General features: G+C 40.3%; 2 protein-coding genes across 6 annotated transcripts; one reads left to right on the top strand and one right to left on the bottom strand.

Moving 5' to 3' along the window:
- Nucleotides 1-1,010: 1,010 nt before the first annotated feature.
- LOC136442902 (osmotic avoidance abnormal protein 3-like) lies at nt 1,011-11,515 on the bottom strand. Of its 5 annotated transcripts, none has more exons than XM_066439918.1 (12): nt 10,043-11,515; nt 7,367-7,506; nt 6,954-7,205; nt 6,483-6,551; nt 5,700-5,858; nt 5,104-5,313; nt 4,361-4,533; nt 3,677-3,771; nt 3,301-3,377; nt 2,717-2,936; nt 2,238-2,285; nt 1,011-1,497 (listed from the first exon to the last, which is right to left on the bottom strand). In XM_066439918.1, exons 1-12 carry the CDS (start codon nt 11,166-11,168, stop codon nt 1,316-1,318), a joined length of 2,751 nt encoding a protein of 916 aa, XP_066296015.1. In that variant the 5' UTR covers nt 11,169-11,515; the 3' UTR covers nt 1,011-1,315. The 5 variants fall into 5 exon arrangements, with proteins under 5 accessions (XP_066296015.1, XP_066296014.1, XP_066296013.1 ...); XM_066439917.1 differs by having other exon boundaries at nt 5,104-5,334; nt 6,492-6,551; nt 10,043-11,514; XM_066439916.1 differs by having other exon boundaries at nt 5,104-5,334; nt 10,043-11,514.
- Nucleotides 11,516-11,862: 347 nt separating this feature from the next.
- On the top strand, nt 11,863-16,822 carry LOC136443217 (cation-dependent mannose-6-phosphate receptor-like). The gene is made up of 6 exons (XM_066440360.1): nt 11,863-12,124; nt 14,334-14,500; nt 14,826-14,935; nt 15,317-15,459; nt 15,928-16,054; nt 16,469-16,822. Exons 1-6 carry the CDS (start codon nt 11,979-11,981, stop codon nt 16,592-16,594), a joined length of 819 nt encoding a protein of 272 aa, XP_066296457.1. The 5' UTR covers nt 11,863-11,978; the 3' UTR covers nt 16,595-16,822.
- The last annotated feature ends 127 nt before the right edge of the window (nt 16,823-16,949 follow it).

Below are 16,949 nucleotides of genomic sequence, written 5' to 3' on the forward strand. Positions count from 1 at the left end.
TGAGATCACAAAATATATACACATACAGTACAACTTGGTCTGATACAAGAATATGACAACTTTGAGAATATCGTGTTCACAATCAATGCATAAAATACTTGTGCCTTCTAAAATCAAATGCAGCATAAAGCCCAGTCGTAAATCTTCAAAACACTTCTCATTTGTGACAACATTATAGATTGAAGTGCAACCCTTTTTGTGTATGAGAAGTATTGACCTATAAGATTATCAGTTGAACGTTCAATAAAATAAAGTCTACATTCTTGTATTCCTGACAGTCAAGTTTAGTTTAGGGGACGGTTTTCTATTCTGTAGCATCCATAACTTATGTATCTTTGATGTTGAAAAAAGCCTGTGTGAACAAAGTTACTGGTGGTTCATTTGTGGTCAACATATTTTATGCCATATTGACTCTGAGGTTTGTAGATTTCAAGGCCACACGTCACATCGTACAAAATGCAAATTTTTGTATCCAAACTTGGAACATAACCTTTACACTCTTAGTCTTACATTACAATGTTTGAATTAATGGTAAACTACAACTTGTATTGGTTGTAGAGAGATACTGTCCTTCATACGTTGTTGTTCTGGAAAAAATTTTCTCTTGTGCCAGGAGTTTAAGAATGTTTTAAGTTCTGTATACTCGTACATATATCTTCGCTACGACTAAGCCACACACAGGAAGAAACTACATGTGAGCACTAAAGACAGTAGCAAGCACCTCCACTCGTTAGTTCTTTGACCCTTAAATCCCAAATCATACACACGGTAAAATTAATTCACAGTATACAGACCCATTTAACATAGTACTTCTTGCACAACACCCTAATATACTTACCAGTCACAGTGCAGTGAAACTATTTTCACATCATCACACTTAAACCAAAATTTGATCTGAATTACAACAAAATACACTGCCATAAACTTACAGATGCTCGTGGAAAGGAACATCAGTTCAGATAAGCAAGATGTTAAAAACGTAGCCAAAGTTTAATTTGATTTAAAATCTTTGACATCGTGGGTTGAGTCTCTCAGTTTACATTCTTCTGCAATCTACATTTACGTGTGGCCATATTTTTGTCTTGCAGCTTATACAGTATAAGGGATGCAGAGTTGCTTGATAACGTTTTCCCCAAATAAAGGTGACATCTTGTATGTACTGTCCTTCATATATTGCAAGAGATGGTATTCCAAGAATCTGGTTTTAAGGCATGCTATGTCCTTACAAATGAAGCAATGTCACCATTTATCGTATGAACAGTCCCTGCTACTTGTATCCTCAGAGTTGTTACTGTACCCTCCCTCCATCCCTTCACTACAACGGTTCCAGCATTCCTGGTTTCTGTTTCTTCTTCTTTTTCTTGTCCTTGGCCGATGATGGCGACATTCGCTCCAACCGTACAGGCCGGCGCATGGGCATGTCCATCGGCGCGCTGAGCGGGTCTGGTGCCTGGAACTCGCCGTTTGTCATGGAACCGTTATATCCCAAAGAAGACACTGCAAATAAAACAACAGGGCGTGTTTCTGTCAGGTCTACGGAAATTGGCAAATTGGGACAAACAAAGAGGAATTTTTAAGACCCCAATCATACCAGGCTTCACGAATCTGGATTTACCCAGGCAATTGATCCAAATTCAATCCGCCTGAATTCACCTCTGTGGTGGATACCACAGATCCAGAATAAACCCCTGGATTCAGACCATTCATGTCAGGCTTTGTGAATCAGGATCAATCCCGTGCCCGCGTGATTCCAGATTCGTGAAGCCTGTTACCAATGGGGTCTAACTCTTTAATCAGGAACAAACACATAACGTGTGGTCATAAGATTGTAGGGTTTGCCACCATAGTTGACCACACATTATTATTAGCATGTGCACAGCACAGGTAGCAGTAGCACCATTAATTTTATTATCACTGAGTGCACTCTATTGTATGTGAGTCATAACGCACCACACCTTCAATACTGTTAAGAATAAAGATGTGACATTTTTCTGATGATGTATTAGCAATAGAAAGCTGTGAAAGAAATTGAGAAAACCTTGGCAAATAAGGCAATTTTGAAAGCAGATGCAAGTAAGAGTTGATTGATGACAGTGTTTTTCAACTTGTTGCACAAAAACATTTAGCTTAAAGAAACCTCAAAGAGCAAGCCATTCAAAACTGATGTGCAGTTAGTGCAAAACAAGACCAAGGGAGGCAAGATGTTAGTTAGGATGGGCAACAGGAGAGGAACTGACTAGAGTTGGGAGGGTCCTGAGCTGCTGATGCATGTGTGAATGAAGTGCCTGCATTTGGAAGCAAAATATTAAGCACATTTAACATCATGCATTATTTTTTAGATATTGTAAGCAGGAATCAAGCTGTTGTTATCCTAAATGTTTTTGACTAGATGGTCATTACAGAAACATTGGTAGAAATACAGGATACAAGTCAATAATAATTTCCTTATCTAGAATCATCATTAGAAACATTGTAAAGTTGCAGGCAATGCAAAAGAGAGGACTTGACAGATCATCTTTTGGCTTGTTCATAGTTTATCTAGAGTTTCCTTTTTTTCTCTCTTGAAAACCAGATATGGCTTGTATACATCATACCTCCTGGACAATATACATCGAGCAATGTACAACATATACAAAGGAAGACATATATCTAGACAGAGATATGATGTAATAACCCTTCACAAAGGTAGGACAACCAACAATTCTTTAATGCTCACCAGATTTTTGACCCAAACTTCCAAGGCTCCTCTCAGGATTCCGGTCAAAATTCCTCTCCAACGGCTGCCCAAAATGGCGGTCGTGGCTGCTGGTGGAATTGAGGAGCTGATTGGCTCGCTTGGGTTTGAAGTAGCTGTCTGCAATGTTCTCATTCGATCTTCTGTTCAACCTCTGCAGTAGCCTGTCTTCCTCTGGGGGTTGGTAGTTGGCACTCCCATACTGCAAAAACAAGGCGATCAGAGATGGCAGACTTCATACCTTCCAGTCGCATATAGAAAAATAGCAGCCTGAGGATATATGGCAATGCTATATTGTGTATGTTGGGTATTCCAGAAACACAGACAATCCAAAAACAATACTTCACTCCCTTAGGGTGAAGTAATAACTATGAACATCAGATACTGCTGAGAATGCATCTTATGATGGAAAGGGTGGTTATTAGGGAGAAAAAAATTAACCTATTTTGTTATCATCACAAGTTTTCTGAAATGTTATATCTGCTAATATTGTGTGTGCAATACCCCCTATATAATAGGTAATCACTTCATTCAAGCGTTAGTGACAGCTGAAGGGCGGGGCTAACCTGGTTGCCAGGCGACCGATCCCTGTGACCTGGGGGAGGCCCTCTACCCTGGGGTGCTCTGCCTCCTGGCATGATACCTGTCAACAAAATACATCATGGCACTAAGAACATGCAGTGCACTGGTAGAAAAAACAACTTAGAATTGACAAGAAAACTTTTATATATAAAAACTAACAAATCTGTTTGTCTTAAGTTCTCACACATCATAGTTGCACACAAATTAAAATTGCAAAGAGAAATATCTGACATTAACATGTGCATTCTATGGTTATGCTGTTGTCTGTTTGTATACAAAAGGAGTGAATTCTACAAAACAGCCACCTTGCAGTTTGTTTCAAAACTGCAATAGTGTGCAGGAGGAAAAATGTGTGCCTACCTCCAGGATTGGGAGGTAATGATGTGGTCTCCACTTTAACATCTGGCAGGGCCCACTGTTGGTTCTCCTCATCCCACTTACACTGTGCCTTGATCCTAGGTACAACAGATACAGCTGTGTCATCAGCACTGTTTCTTCTGATTGACATTTCACAACACTTTTATCTAGACAATACTTTTTAATCTTTATAAAATGTGACAGTCCTTTTTCCTATTTGCCACTGAAACACTCCATACATTTTTGCTGGATGTTCTTTTTCAGTGTCATGAGTGTCCAACATTCGTTTCGTTTCAAGGCATCCTCATTGAGGTGAAGCATGATGCTTTTTCAAGTAGCTAGTGGACGTGCAATGCGGCTTCGCTATGGCTCGCATTTTGGCCAAGCACACCAGGTCACCCCTACTCTTCTCGATAAGTGTGTTGGGTTCTTTTATGTGCAGAGGTTTGACGCTTGAGGCTAATGCCTGAAGCTCTCTCATACATGGGGCTGCCGACTTTACGTCACCATCCCAAATGACAAACGCAATCTCTTACAACATATCCGAGCTGGAGTCAACCCCTAGGATCGAACTAGGGCCCTAGGATTCACGGAATTTGATCCAGATGGCAGAGCAGCGGGGTTGCGTTACCGCTTGCACCACGGGGACATGTCAACATAACATCATTCCAACAAGAGGGTACTAACTTGTCCAGGTTGGAGTAGTTACTGTCCCTGCGTAACAGTGGGTGAATCTTGTCGACGAGGGAATTTAGCAGCTTGAGTTGTTTCTCCTGTTCTCGGATGGTTGACAGATAGTCAATCCGCTCAAACTCAAACTCACTCTGCAAGTCAATGATGTCAATCTCAGCTGCTCTGGTCTGGACAGGGAAAAAGGTAAGAAGCAAGATCGTCATGTACTTCAACAAACTCCTGTTATTTTTTGTTGAGAGAATAAAGTCACTGCTCCTTAATACTTAATACCCACATGCATTGCAGTTGGAAGGCAAGGTACTTTAAGAAATGACTTCCAAATGATGAATTGATAGTCGTAGCATGTAAAGATCATGCACAGGAAAGCTTGTATGAATTTCATGCGGCCAGGTTTATCATACAATGGCTTAGGGTACATGCCATTCCATCACAAAGCATGTGGGTATCCTGTTAAAGCAAGGATGAGAACTGAAACGCAGTCTTCAGTTATAAGCAGCACCTCATGCTAATCAATGCATGATAGGCTGTACATCAGCATTCTACAGTTGCAACACCCTTTTACTTGCACAAGTCTAGTGGGCTCACATCACTGCTGTATCCTTCAGAACTACATGTAGTTGACTCTTCCAAATCCCTTTTCTGTAATATGACAAAGGTTTCAAAAGTAAAGTAATATGTAAAAGTTTTCTCCCTGCTTTCTGAAATGTATCATCTCTGTTGACGGTCACAACTCTTACCTTTTCTTTCTCCTTCTCTAGCTGCTGATTTGTAGCCTTCAGTTTGTCTTGTATATCGCTGTACACGTTCATCAGGACGTGTGAACCGTCGTCCATATTTGAAAACATCTTCGCCAGTCTCTCCTTCCGTTTCTCGGCGTACGTTCTCTTGCGCTTCTTCTTCTCCAGCGCCGCCTCGTCGTGGGCCTTCTCTCCGCCTACCATCTGCTCCTGCGCATGGAACATTTTATCCTCGGTGAGGAGTGGGGGTGATCAAAGAAAAGTCAGTAACAGAACAGCAAAACTTGGGAAAACAAAGGAAAGTTTCAACAAAAAAAAAACACAAGAAGATGTGTGAGTAAATTGTCTCATTTCTTATATTTTGAACTGAGACAAAACGTGAATAAGAATGAACAAAAACATTGGCTGCAACCTGAGGCGCTTAAATGAGTTTTCATTTTTATAAGTTATTTCTATTTGATCATTTTGGTGTTTCAGGGATGAAAATCATTAGAATTTTGTCAAAGCTTTGCAGAATAGTAGGGAAAAGGAAAACAGGAATTGAAATGACACTCTTAATTCCTTGGGAGTGATATACTTCATCTCTTCTTTCTTACTTGCAGTTCTTGTAATCTATGAAGAGCCTCCTCCTGAGCCAGCACACTCTGTGCCATCTCGGTGTTACCCCTCGGTGAGGAGGGTGCACGTGGGCTGTCTTGTTCTTCTAACTCAGTCTTCTGCTTAGATCCAAGATGTTTCGCCACCTGCGGCTGCTTCTGTGAAACAAAGTTACATTTCAGTATCTATGAGATATTTCATGTACTTTCAAAGTGTTGTGCAGTTTTTGATAAGAGGACAAAAAAAGGATGACATGGAGTAGAATGTGACAAGGAATTTACCAATAGTGATCAAAAGTTGATGGAATTCATTTTAGACTGTGCAATGGCAGGCAAATGTTTGTTGTGTGCAAATATTGGAATGAAACATTCTTTTCAGAAAATACCATCTGAGTTAGAGATTCAATTTTGCCACCCCAACTGAATATCATTGACAAGCTATGGGAGACATCAGGAGCAACTACAGACACCATAGAAAAGATCACCAGCATTCTCAAGCCACCAGGACTATACCTTGAATACCTTGAAACACAGAAAGCCCATTGCATTACAATATACAGTTATGGAAACTCTTCACAAAGCAAACAAAAAATTTCCTTTGAGACTTTTTAAACAGTTTGCCTTAAGTATGTTGAAGAAGTGTATAAGACTTCATAATAAGGAACACCACATCTTCACTAAAGAGTGCAATGAAGACTTGCTGAAGGGCAAGGCAGTGTGTCACCATGGTCACCAGCACCATATTTGATAACACAAACCATAGTATTCATTAGGTCACCTGACCTTAGCTACCTTTGGCTGTTCTATCAGCCCTAGAGCCTGGGCCATCTCCGGCTGCTGGGCGATCCGGGCCTGTAATAGTGTGGGGTTAGCATGGTGCCCTTACTCGTAGTACAATGTGTATTGACTAATACCGTTGCATATATTAGGTTGAGGAATACACATCTGACCATCTAGCCAACGGTAGTCGGAACCTGGACAACTTTCTCAAAGCATTTCTCATTTTTTGAGCAATTTTCTGATCTCTTATGAGGAAATCTTTCAAGTGCAGTATTCTTCATATAGGAACAAGTTTATCATCTAAACTTTATGATAACTTCTTCTGGTGATTTCCTTAAGTGGAGATGCGGGCAAATTTTTACACACCTGTTTTGTCCTCCGTTAACGTTTCACATTGTGAGGAATTGAAATTAATTGTGTAAAATAAGACAAAATAGAAATAATTACAGGATATAAAACATAAACAACTTTCACCTCAGAACCAGGCGACTCGTCCATACTGCGCAGACTTGCCTGGTCCAGGTTGGGTCCATCAGGCAGGTCCTCCCCCTCCAGGGGTGTGGGGGGGCTCCGGGGGGCAGCTGTCATGGGCCTCTCCTCGGCTTCACCATTCTGATCCTCGGGGGGAATCCCCTCAAAGTTCTGCTCCACGTTGGTCAGCTGGGAGTCGTAGAACTCCCGTAACCGCTGCATGTCTTCCTGGAGCTTGGCATTGCTCTCTTGTTCCTGGGGGTGGGGGTAAAATGTAGTTGCTTTGATGATGATGAAAACAAAAAGACTATGAATTAATCATTACAGTGACTATTCTAAATAATGATGTTACTGGGTCTATTGTAGTTGAACATTGGTACATGTAACACAGTGACTGTTGAACCGCCAATGATTACCTTTTCATAGCGTATCTTCATGTCCTGTAGCTCTTGTTCATACTCTTGCTTGATGCGCTCCTTCTCTTTCTCAACAGCTTTCTGCAAGTCTTCGGAGGTGGTGCGCCGGCGGGGAGGTGCGCCTTTGGCAGGGGCTGGTGCTGCATTAGAAAAAAAATCAAATTTTTAAAAAGTTTTCAACCACTCCAACAGTTCATCATCATGATAGCTTTACATCAGGTTCATGGCATCCATACATGGAGAACAAGGATTAACAGGGGATAAGAAATGCCTCTGCCCCTGGGGCACTGCCAAAAAAAGATGCTTCTTTACTACCTTGGGAGGACATGATGTCCTTGTTGCAGTCTTCAACGTTCACTATGGCAATATGATAGTTTTTATCTGACTGATTTAAAAGCTGCAGGGATTTTATATGTACTTTTGCATCTTTAATTCATTTGACCCTTGGGTAGGTTTCTTGGATTTAACTCGTGTAAATGTACTTTAAAAAATTGGTGCAAGTCTGTATTTTGCAATTTAAGCTCCACGTACAAAAAATTTCAGGAACTTTTCAATTTCATTTTCTTTTTTTGCACAACCATTACATGGGTTGTTTGCAAACTGCCGTTCTGTTATATATGTACTTCTGTATCTAAGAAGCATGACAAACAACTTGTGCATACTTGGCTAAACAGCAGAATGATTACTATTAAAAGAGCATCAACCTACTGTCATGTCTGTGTCGTTATTTCCATTCCATTGCAATTGTGCATCCTTGACTTAAGTTGCTAGAGGGTGTGACTAAAGTTACATTTAAGCAACAGTGACAATTTGACCATGCTGTTTGCCAGTAGGATAGACTCATACTAGTAGATAAGTCATGACGTTAAGGTGTGATTTTCTCTAATAGAACTGACGTGACATAATGGGCAACATTCACACACAACTTCACAGATCATAACATTTGAGTCGAGACAGTCCTCTCTCTGTGGTAGGGTAGTCTGAATATTCTCCCACTATCTCACAAGAGCAGAAAAAGTAGATCTGTAAGATGTAATTTTTTTTGCATCTATCATCAAAATTCTGTTAAATCTAGCATATTATGATTGATTAATTATTAATTATTGTTATTTGCAAGTGAAATGCTGTTATGTTATGTTATGTTAAAAACCATATGTATCACAAAAAATGGAAACAAAATTATTTTCCCCAAAGTTGCAAATGGTTTATAAGTTTTTTTTTAAATATCTCTGGGGAGACATTTTTCGGGATCTACAAACTTATATGCAGAATGCACTTTCATGGCTAAGCTAAGTGATCAATACATATCAAAGATGAAGGCCGAAGGAGTCCTTCTGCCTTCATCTTTGATATGTATTGATCACTTGAAATCAGTTTTCTCTATAAATATCATTCATACTGAATAAACACAATCACATGGCATTTGACCACTGGACTTATGCTTCAAAGTGCTAAGTACAAAATTATTTTGCCACTGAAGCGCATGTTAAGATGCTATGTCAGGTCAAGAATACTTGACAATTTTGAATTCTAACTCAAGTTTTTCTCCTGAATGATAAAAATTCTGGGAATTTAGGAGAAGCTTTTAAAGGGGTATCCACTGTTAGCATCTTTTTATCTCAGTAAGTTATGGTTTGGAATTTAGGGTACTGGGTAGCAACCTTACCCACAACATACACGAATTGGTATGGTCCACTGACCCCACTTCTGCCTGGCTGGACAGATCAATGGTTGTCGTAGCAACCAGTGACAACCATGGGCTCTTCAGGTGAAAAGGGGCAGCGACACAACATACTCGTGCAAACAAGCTTGTCACGAAGGCAGCTCATGCATAATTAAGGGAGAAAACCACAGAATGTGATCCTCAGACTGTGACACCCGAAGAAGGAAGAAAGGAACCTTAACTGCTTGCTGGTACCTATTTTCACAGGTTTAAAATCCTGAAGTATTGTGCAGCTAATGATCCAGGTCACCTGAAATATATACATCATCAGCTCAGTAATCCTGCTTTTGTGACCACCCAAATCTAAAACCAGACTAAACCATGGAAGCTTTGGCAAACAGAAAGGGAAAACTGTAACCCAAGAATGCATTTCCATGTTTCTAACATCCCAAAGAATAGACTGGTGTCTTAACTTCCGAACAAAAACAAAAATTACCCTATGAATGATATGGGTGGAGAGAAGTGATGTGGCTTTTTGTGCTGTGACATTTGGAAATGCTCATGACCTATTTGGATTCTTTTGAAGTGATACAGATTTATAAGAGTCATTGTCTTCATGTACATCTAGACATGCAAATGAAGATTAAGAGATTTAGTTAAAGTTTAAACTGCCACTTAAGCTGCCTAAGTGTACAGAAGAGGAACTCAATTTTTTTTCAAAGGTTCGAACAAGGAGGTTAACTCCTTGGTTTGGAGGAACTGATGCTGTACATTTAGTTTTAAGGCAATAGGATGTGTGACTACCTTTCAACTCAGGGGTTGATGATTTTTTATTCAAACTGTCTGACCTCACTCCAAGAGATGAAATTCTTCACTTTAACTTTAAGAGTATTCTTATTATTCTACTGACTCAACCACATACTAGTATAATCATCCATCAACATGTCACGAACAAAAGCTAAAAAGTGATGTATAAATAATTACTGTAAATCAAAGGTTGATAATATATTTACCCTGTCCAGTTTGTCCAGCTGTGATACCTTTGGCTGCTAACATGGCCTTTAGCCGCTGGATCTCTTCTTGGTACTCTCTGAGAAGAGCATCTTTGGGATCTTCATTGATTCTCGGCTTGTTCTTGATGTTCTTTGCACGATTTGCGTATCTTAGCGTACTCAAGGTTTCGTCATAGTTATTGTCTGCGGGAGACAGACACGCTATCATGAGCGTCTTGGTATTCCCGCCGAGGGAATCCTGCAGCAACCGTGTGAGTTTGGAATCACGGTATGGAATGTGTTTGGATTTGCCGTCTACGAGCGCCGATATGACGTTACCGAGCGCGGAGAGCGAGAGGTTAATTTTTGTCGCTTCCTTCAGTCGGTCACCTGTTGCACCTGTTTTCGCCTGTCGCTCGCTTCCCGCCAAGTCCACAAGATTCAGTTTCCCCGCACGCAAGTGCGTCTCGCCTTCCTTGTCCGTCGAACACATCTCAAGAAAGATCGTGAAGATAGAGTGGGAGCGCGAGGAGTCAGCGTTCATGAGGGTCGCGCCGACCGATCGATTCTTCCACCCCATCTCCATGATCCTTTCGCACTCTGGAACGTTATGAACAGAGTGCTTCGTTAACTCCTTAACGTACACTCCCCGATCTGGGTGTTCTTTTAACTCCAGCTTCTGCTTGTGGTCCTTTCCAAGCAAATCACGGATTTCCTCATTGTAGATCTCCAAGTACGAGGCATGTACGAGATATTTCGTGTCCTCTGCTACAGCAATGCTTTCAAAGATGTGTTCAAATGCTCTGGGGATGATGCCTCTTTGAGTGGCTGGTTCCTCAATACCTTGCATAGTGAAGGACTTGCCACATCCAGTTTGGCCATATGCAAACACCGTTCCGTTGTATCCCTCCACCACACTCTCAACCAAAGGATAAGCCACATCGTCGTAGATTTTCTCCGTGGTTGAGCCCACGTCGTATGAACCGTCGAAGGTGAATTGTTTGGGCGGTTCGTCTTGCCTGTCAGGCTTGATGATGCCGCATTGGATCCCCCCATCCATACGGATCACAGTGCCGCAGTTCAAGTTCTTCTCTCGCTCGTTGAGCGGCCGACACCGAACAATTACCTTTACTGCTTCTGACGCCATCGTGATCGTGTTCACAAGTCCAGATTGTCACTGAAGTGATGAGTTTGAGCTAGAAGTTGGAAACTTCCTTGATTTTGAACCACCTGTAAATGTCAGATCGATCGATCACCGGCAAACTTTTCCGTAACGTTGCGGCTTCTTGTCATAGCATTTTTTGCCCGATCCAATCCAGGAGGCAGCCTCAAAACACTTTTCCGGTCATCTACGGGGTGCTATCTCACCGTATCTTCAAGAAAATACGAACAGCCGGTGAATTTTTGGTGAGATTCATGCGAATGTTTGCTTCTCCATGGAGCCCGTCATTATTTTGACGCCTCCGTCAATGATTCGGAAAGTATGTCAGCCTCTCGCGCCAACTCTCGCGAGACTTCATCCAGAGGAAACAGATTAGTGTCGCTGTGCACGATGGGAAGTATTTATGCTTCACGATGTAACCTGCCCTCTTATTGGTTACTGGAGTTTTCAAATCGTTTCAACTTTACTCTTTATTTGAGCATGGTTTGATTAATACGCGTATATCAATGTATTTCCATCTATTTATTTTCTGTATATGGCTTAATGCGTGGAATAAGAGTCTCCACGTATGGAATATTTGGGCGTTAAAGGGCATATTTATCTGACCTGTACAGGTACACACGGACCAATCAGAGACAAGATGTGTGGCTCTTATGATGCCTCAATCACATGACTCTTCCGTGATGTTGAGGTACTTCCGCCTTGGTCAGTGATCCACATGGGCACAAGTTAGCTCGTGTTTTCACCTACAACTTAGCTTTAAAGTCTTAGATTCGTATTTATTCAGGACCAAAAATGCAGTATGTGGCAGCGCTTTTCGTAGCGGTGAGTTTGGTGGCCAGAATAGCAGGAGACTGTGTGATTGACACGGCAGAGAAACTGCAGGACAAGGAGAAGAAATTGTTGGAGAGACTTGACCCCCTTACTAAGAAAAATGAGTTGTAAGTAACGTTGGGTAACCTAAATTCGCGGGGTACTTAAAGTCGGGATTTTTCGAAAACGGGGTATTTAGGGATATTTGCTAGATGCAACATCAGTAATACCGCTAGAAATGCAAACTTGACAGACTAACGTATTCAGAACACTGTCTGGAAAGCTTCGATAAGCATGCATTAGAAGTTGGCTACGTCAAAAACTCTCCGTCCCTTATTGTCACAGTCTGAGGGCTCCGTGGGAGAATTATTCTACATAGTTGTTCGCTGGTTTATAAGACAAATGTCACATCCGCTTCCTGCTCAACACAATTATTTACAATACAACTTATTAGAATCTCTTTTGCTAACCTACAACTGGACTCTAAGTGTGATTAATTATCAAAACGCCTCTTTGTTGCTGCAATCAATGGCTACGGCACTACGGTGAATTTTCCCGCCGCCATATTCGTTACCCAGAATCCTGCTATTCGGCAGACGACAAACGTTGGCGAGGAACACTTTTTTGTCTTAATGTTGTGTGTGATAGTGGACTGATGGCGATTTTTTTCCTCAAAGTTTGCTCTTAGCACAAGCAGAAACACATGGACATAATAGTATTACAATTTCTACGGCATCCAGCTAAGGCCCCGTTGAATAATGTACAAATTTCCATGACGGTGGGGGTGAACTTTGAGTGACGTTCTACCGACTCAACACACGGGTTGTTCCCGAAGGCCTGATGTGTGCGGTACGGCCGTTTTTTCGTGTATTTTTTTTACTTGGACACGTCTATATCCATAGCACTCTCCTCAAGCCAAGGATGGAACGAATAGCTGCTGTATAAAATGTGATTAGCGGTAAGATATTCAAGACGAATCTTCTCTCCCGAATTAATGTGCCCCCCTGTCCGACAACACCGTAATTGTGCGTGCGGCGGACGGTAGTTTGAAGTTGAAATATCATGATGTCAGCACGACTAGAGACAAAATCTACCATATATATGATTAGTGCAAAGATAGTACATGATACTGACAGAATAATAGAAAAAAAGGATGGTTTATTGTTCTGCTAGATTGATTTCAGTCAACCATTATCGGAAAAATCCCGAATTTAGGTCACCCAACGTTAACTTATTTTACCAAGCAATTTTGTTTTGGAACTTTCCCTTGATATGATTATAGAGTTTAGTTCAACGGAGGTATTTTTTTCGGTCTGTGTGTTTGTTTGTCTTGGTGTGTGTTCGTAGTTATTTTTTGTAGCATGCTGATTTATGTGAAACCAAGGAGTTAAATAGATTTATCTTAATAAGCCTCCTTGGTGAAACTAAAAGCTAATGCTTTATGATATGCGAGGTTAGTATGAAGTAAAAACTGCAAAAGTAAAAATGTGGCTACTTTTGTGTGATAAACATGAGCTCAAACTCAAAGGTCCGGACCAATTAGATTGGTCAGTAAGGAGCGCTTGATTGAACCACACTGTTACATAACTAGTCCAAATTCAATGTATTACCTGTACAGAATGTAATATCTGTACATACATACAAATGTATATTCATAAGTGTGACACGCCCCTTTCCATGTGCATTTATCTTGTTGCAATCACAACATTGAAATACAAACAGTAACTTATTCAAATAAGAACATTAAATCAAAAGCAAGCGTTATGCAATGTTTTAAACAGCACCTTGCCAGCAAATGATTGGGTGTTTGATGCAAATGGTAGAAGTTTGATATAAAATGCACTAAAATGCTGGTGTTAGCTTGATTACTTGTTAAATCAACAAATCCCAGTTGATCACACAGGTGCAGTATAATCTAAAGAGATATGGAACCTCTTGTGTACTGTAGGTTAATGTATTGTTGACGCACAGAAAAAGAGAGTGATAAACCATTTTTTTCCTAGAAACTCTACAAACCTGTAGTCAAGGAAGGTCCATTTTTGTGTGAAGAAGAAAATAGTTGAGAATTAGATTAAGAGTGAAGTAAGATGAGATCCTTGAGAAAAAACACTAAGCCAGCCAATAATGGCATAACACAGAAGGAAAATAATGGCTGCCAGCCATGTCCTTGTAAAGATACAAATAAAAAATGGGAATAGTGTATCTCTGATTCCTGCTTATGCTATGAATTTAGACAGATTTGCAGATTCTATTGATATAAATCACTTCAGACTGTCATGTCAAAAGAACACAACATTTGTCATCAATAATGGTGATTTTTTTTTCCACCCACAATAGGTTCACGTTCAAAGATGATGATCCCTACCAGTATGACTATAAGGCCCGGATCTGCAGTGCTGTAAAATCCAGTAGTAAGCAAGATGCTGGCATCATACAGGTGGACAAGTTGAATGGCACTGAACACTCGCTGGGCAAGATCAATAAAGTCAACATAAAGGCAGGCAGTAAGTTTACACCACTTTAGATAATTTGTAGTAGTTTATTAGCTAAGGGAAGGAAAGGTATCCTGATCCAGATTTAGCTTATTGAACTTCAATTTGAAGGCCAAAAGACTGTAACCCTTTTCAGTAGCTTGCAAGTTGGTCATGTTTTTTTGTAAAGCTTTTCAACAGATAGACTTGATAAACTTAACTGCAAAGCCATTTCCACCATTATCTGTATCTGCTAGTGAGGTCAGCTAACAACTTTAATTTATCCTTTAAATGAAACCTCATTTGTCAGTATGACTTTGTTCTGTAAATAATGGTATCTTGTTTCTTTCTCCATCAGCCAATTGGATGATGTTGGAGTATCGAGGAGGGGACAAATACCATAGTCACTGTAACGGGCTTGAAAGGACGTCAGTTATCATGATATTATGTGACTCGTCTACGGTAGAGGTGAGTGGTCATCACAGACTTAGATTGAGAGGGGGAGGGGGCAGAAGACGATGATTTGATAACAGTAATGGTAAGTTCGCTTTACAGAAGTGACCAGGAAAACCGTGAACACAAAAGCACCGTGAAGAAATAAGGAATTACAGTAGCCACTAATCCAGTATCTGTTATGGCTGAAACCTTTTACTTTAGAGAAATGCAAAATAACTCTTGGAGGAAAGGTCCAAATTGAACTGTCTTGATGATCTCTAAGAAATACTTCTGCATAGTATGCTAGAAACAGCAAACACTGAAACAGTATACCTTTCATATACTTTGTCATATACTGTACTTTCTGTACAAGTGCTTTACAGACATGTCTTACTTGTTTTCCTCTTTCTATAGGGAACCATGAATATTATTGAAGAACACAAGAAGAGTAATGAAGGGGATTGTTACTACTTGTTTGAACTGTATAGCAATGTGGTCTGTTCTGCCAAGTCTTCCATACCTGGTGGTCTCAGTGTGGGCTCAGTTCTGGTTCTCATGTGAGTACTCAACTATATTACATACATTAATGTTCACAGGTTATAGAAAGAGGGCCTTAGGAAATGCCTTTAGGTTTCAAACTATAACTCATTATTCAGATGCAAAAATGCCAGTTATCTACAAGGCCAGAATCTTGAGCCTGATATGAAAATGTTTATCATAACATGTACCTTTCATATAAGCATATTTTGATTTAAATGGCATGATCTCTGTTGTTTCACTTTCAATGGACCTCTACTGACCTGAATGGTCTTTTGTCATATGTATAGAAATGGTATAAATTTAGTAAAGTTAACAAATATGACATCCAAGTTGTTCATGTCCAAACTCATCTCTATAACTAGTATAAGTTGTTCTATTTGCAGTCTTACAGATGTTAAAATTGTAAACAGGTAAAGCTTAACCTCCATAATAAGAAGAAGACTGATGAATGATGGGATGTTAACAGATGAATGTTTTGTTCCCAGATTCGTGGTTGTTGTGGGTTGCTACTTCCTGTTCGGGTTCCTGTACCAGCGCTATGTGGTGGGCGCCAAAGGAATGGAGCAGATCCCACACTTCAGCTTCTGGAAAGACTTCGGCAACTTGCAGGCTGTAAGTACATTGTTTTTCTTGCTTAGGAAATCCAGGACAATTAGAAAATTCACCTACAGAACTACTTTGTGCCTTGGTTTTCAAAACTGTTACAGCCACATGTTTGTGAATATTTGGCCTCAGTAGAAAGTATGTTTTAAAAAGTACTGCCCTTTTTTTGACATTCTACTTATCGAGAAGAGCAGGGGTGACCTGGTGTACTTGGCTAAATATGCAAGCCGTAGCGAAGCCCCATTGTGCTAATAGAAAAAGCGTCATGCTTCATCCTCAGTCTCAGGTTCGACCACTTTGACAAATTTAGAATTACATTTAAAAACATGATGCTCTGATGTTAGGGCTTTGAACTGATTGTCAACTTGTACAATAATAAAAGTAGTGTGTATTCATTAACATTCTCTTGTTTTCCCTGCCCAGGATGGTTGTGAGTTGGTATGTCGAACGCAGGAGGCAGGCCCTCCCAGAACGTACAAAGGCATCGGAGACGACCAACTGGGATTGGACGATGACGATGAAAGAGACGACCATTTACTACCCATGTAGGGTTGCCATGGTGACAAGATGTAAACACTCTTAATTGTAAACACCCGTGAAATATTTGTTGGGGTATTGGTGGTTTTCTGTTATGAATTGTTTTACTTTTAGAATAGAAGTTGCTTAAGAAATTATGTTGATTTTTCTTCCTGGATTTCTGTGTCCCCACTGATGTTTTGTATACAGTACTACTTTGTGATTCACACATGAACAATTCACATTGAATAAATGTGCAAGGTTGTTAACAGCATACAAAAGAAGAAAAAAATGCTGGAAACTAAGGTATATAACTGTATTGCAAGTTCTCCTATGTACGTATAATTCTATTTCATATCATGTATGGTAAATAAAGTTTGGACATATA

Source organism: Branchiostoma lanceolatum, chromosome 10, assembly GCF_035083965.1.
Source record: "Branchiostoma lanceolatum isolate klBraLanc5 chromosome 10, klBraLanc5.hap2, whole genome shotgun sequence".
Classification (NCBI taxonomy): Eukaryota; Metazoa; Chordata; class Leptocardii; order Amphioxiformes; family Branchiostomatidae; genus Branchiostoma; species Branchiostoma lanceolatum.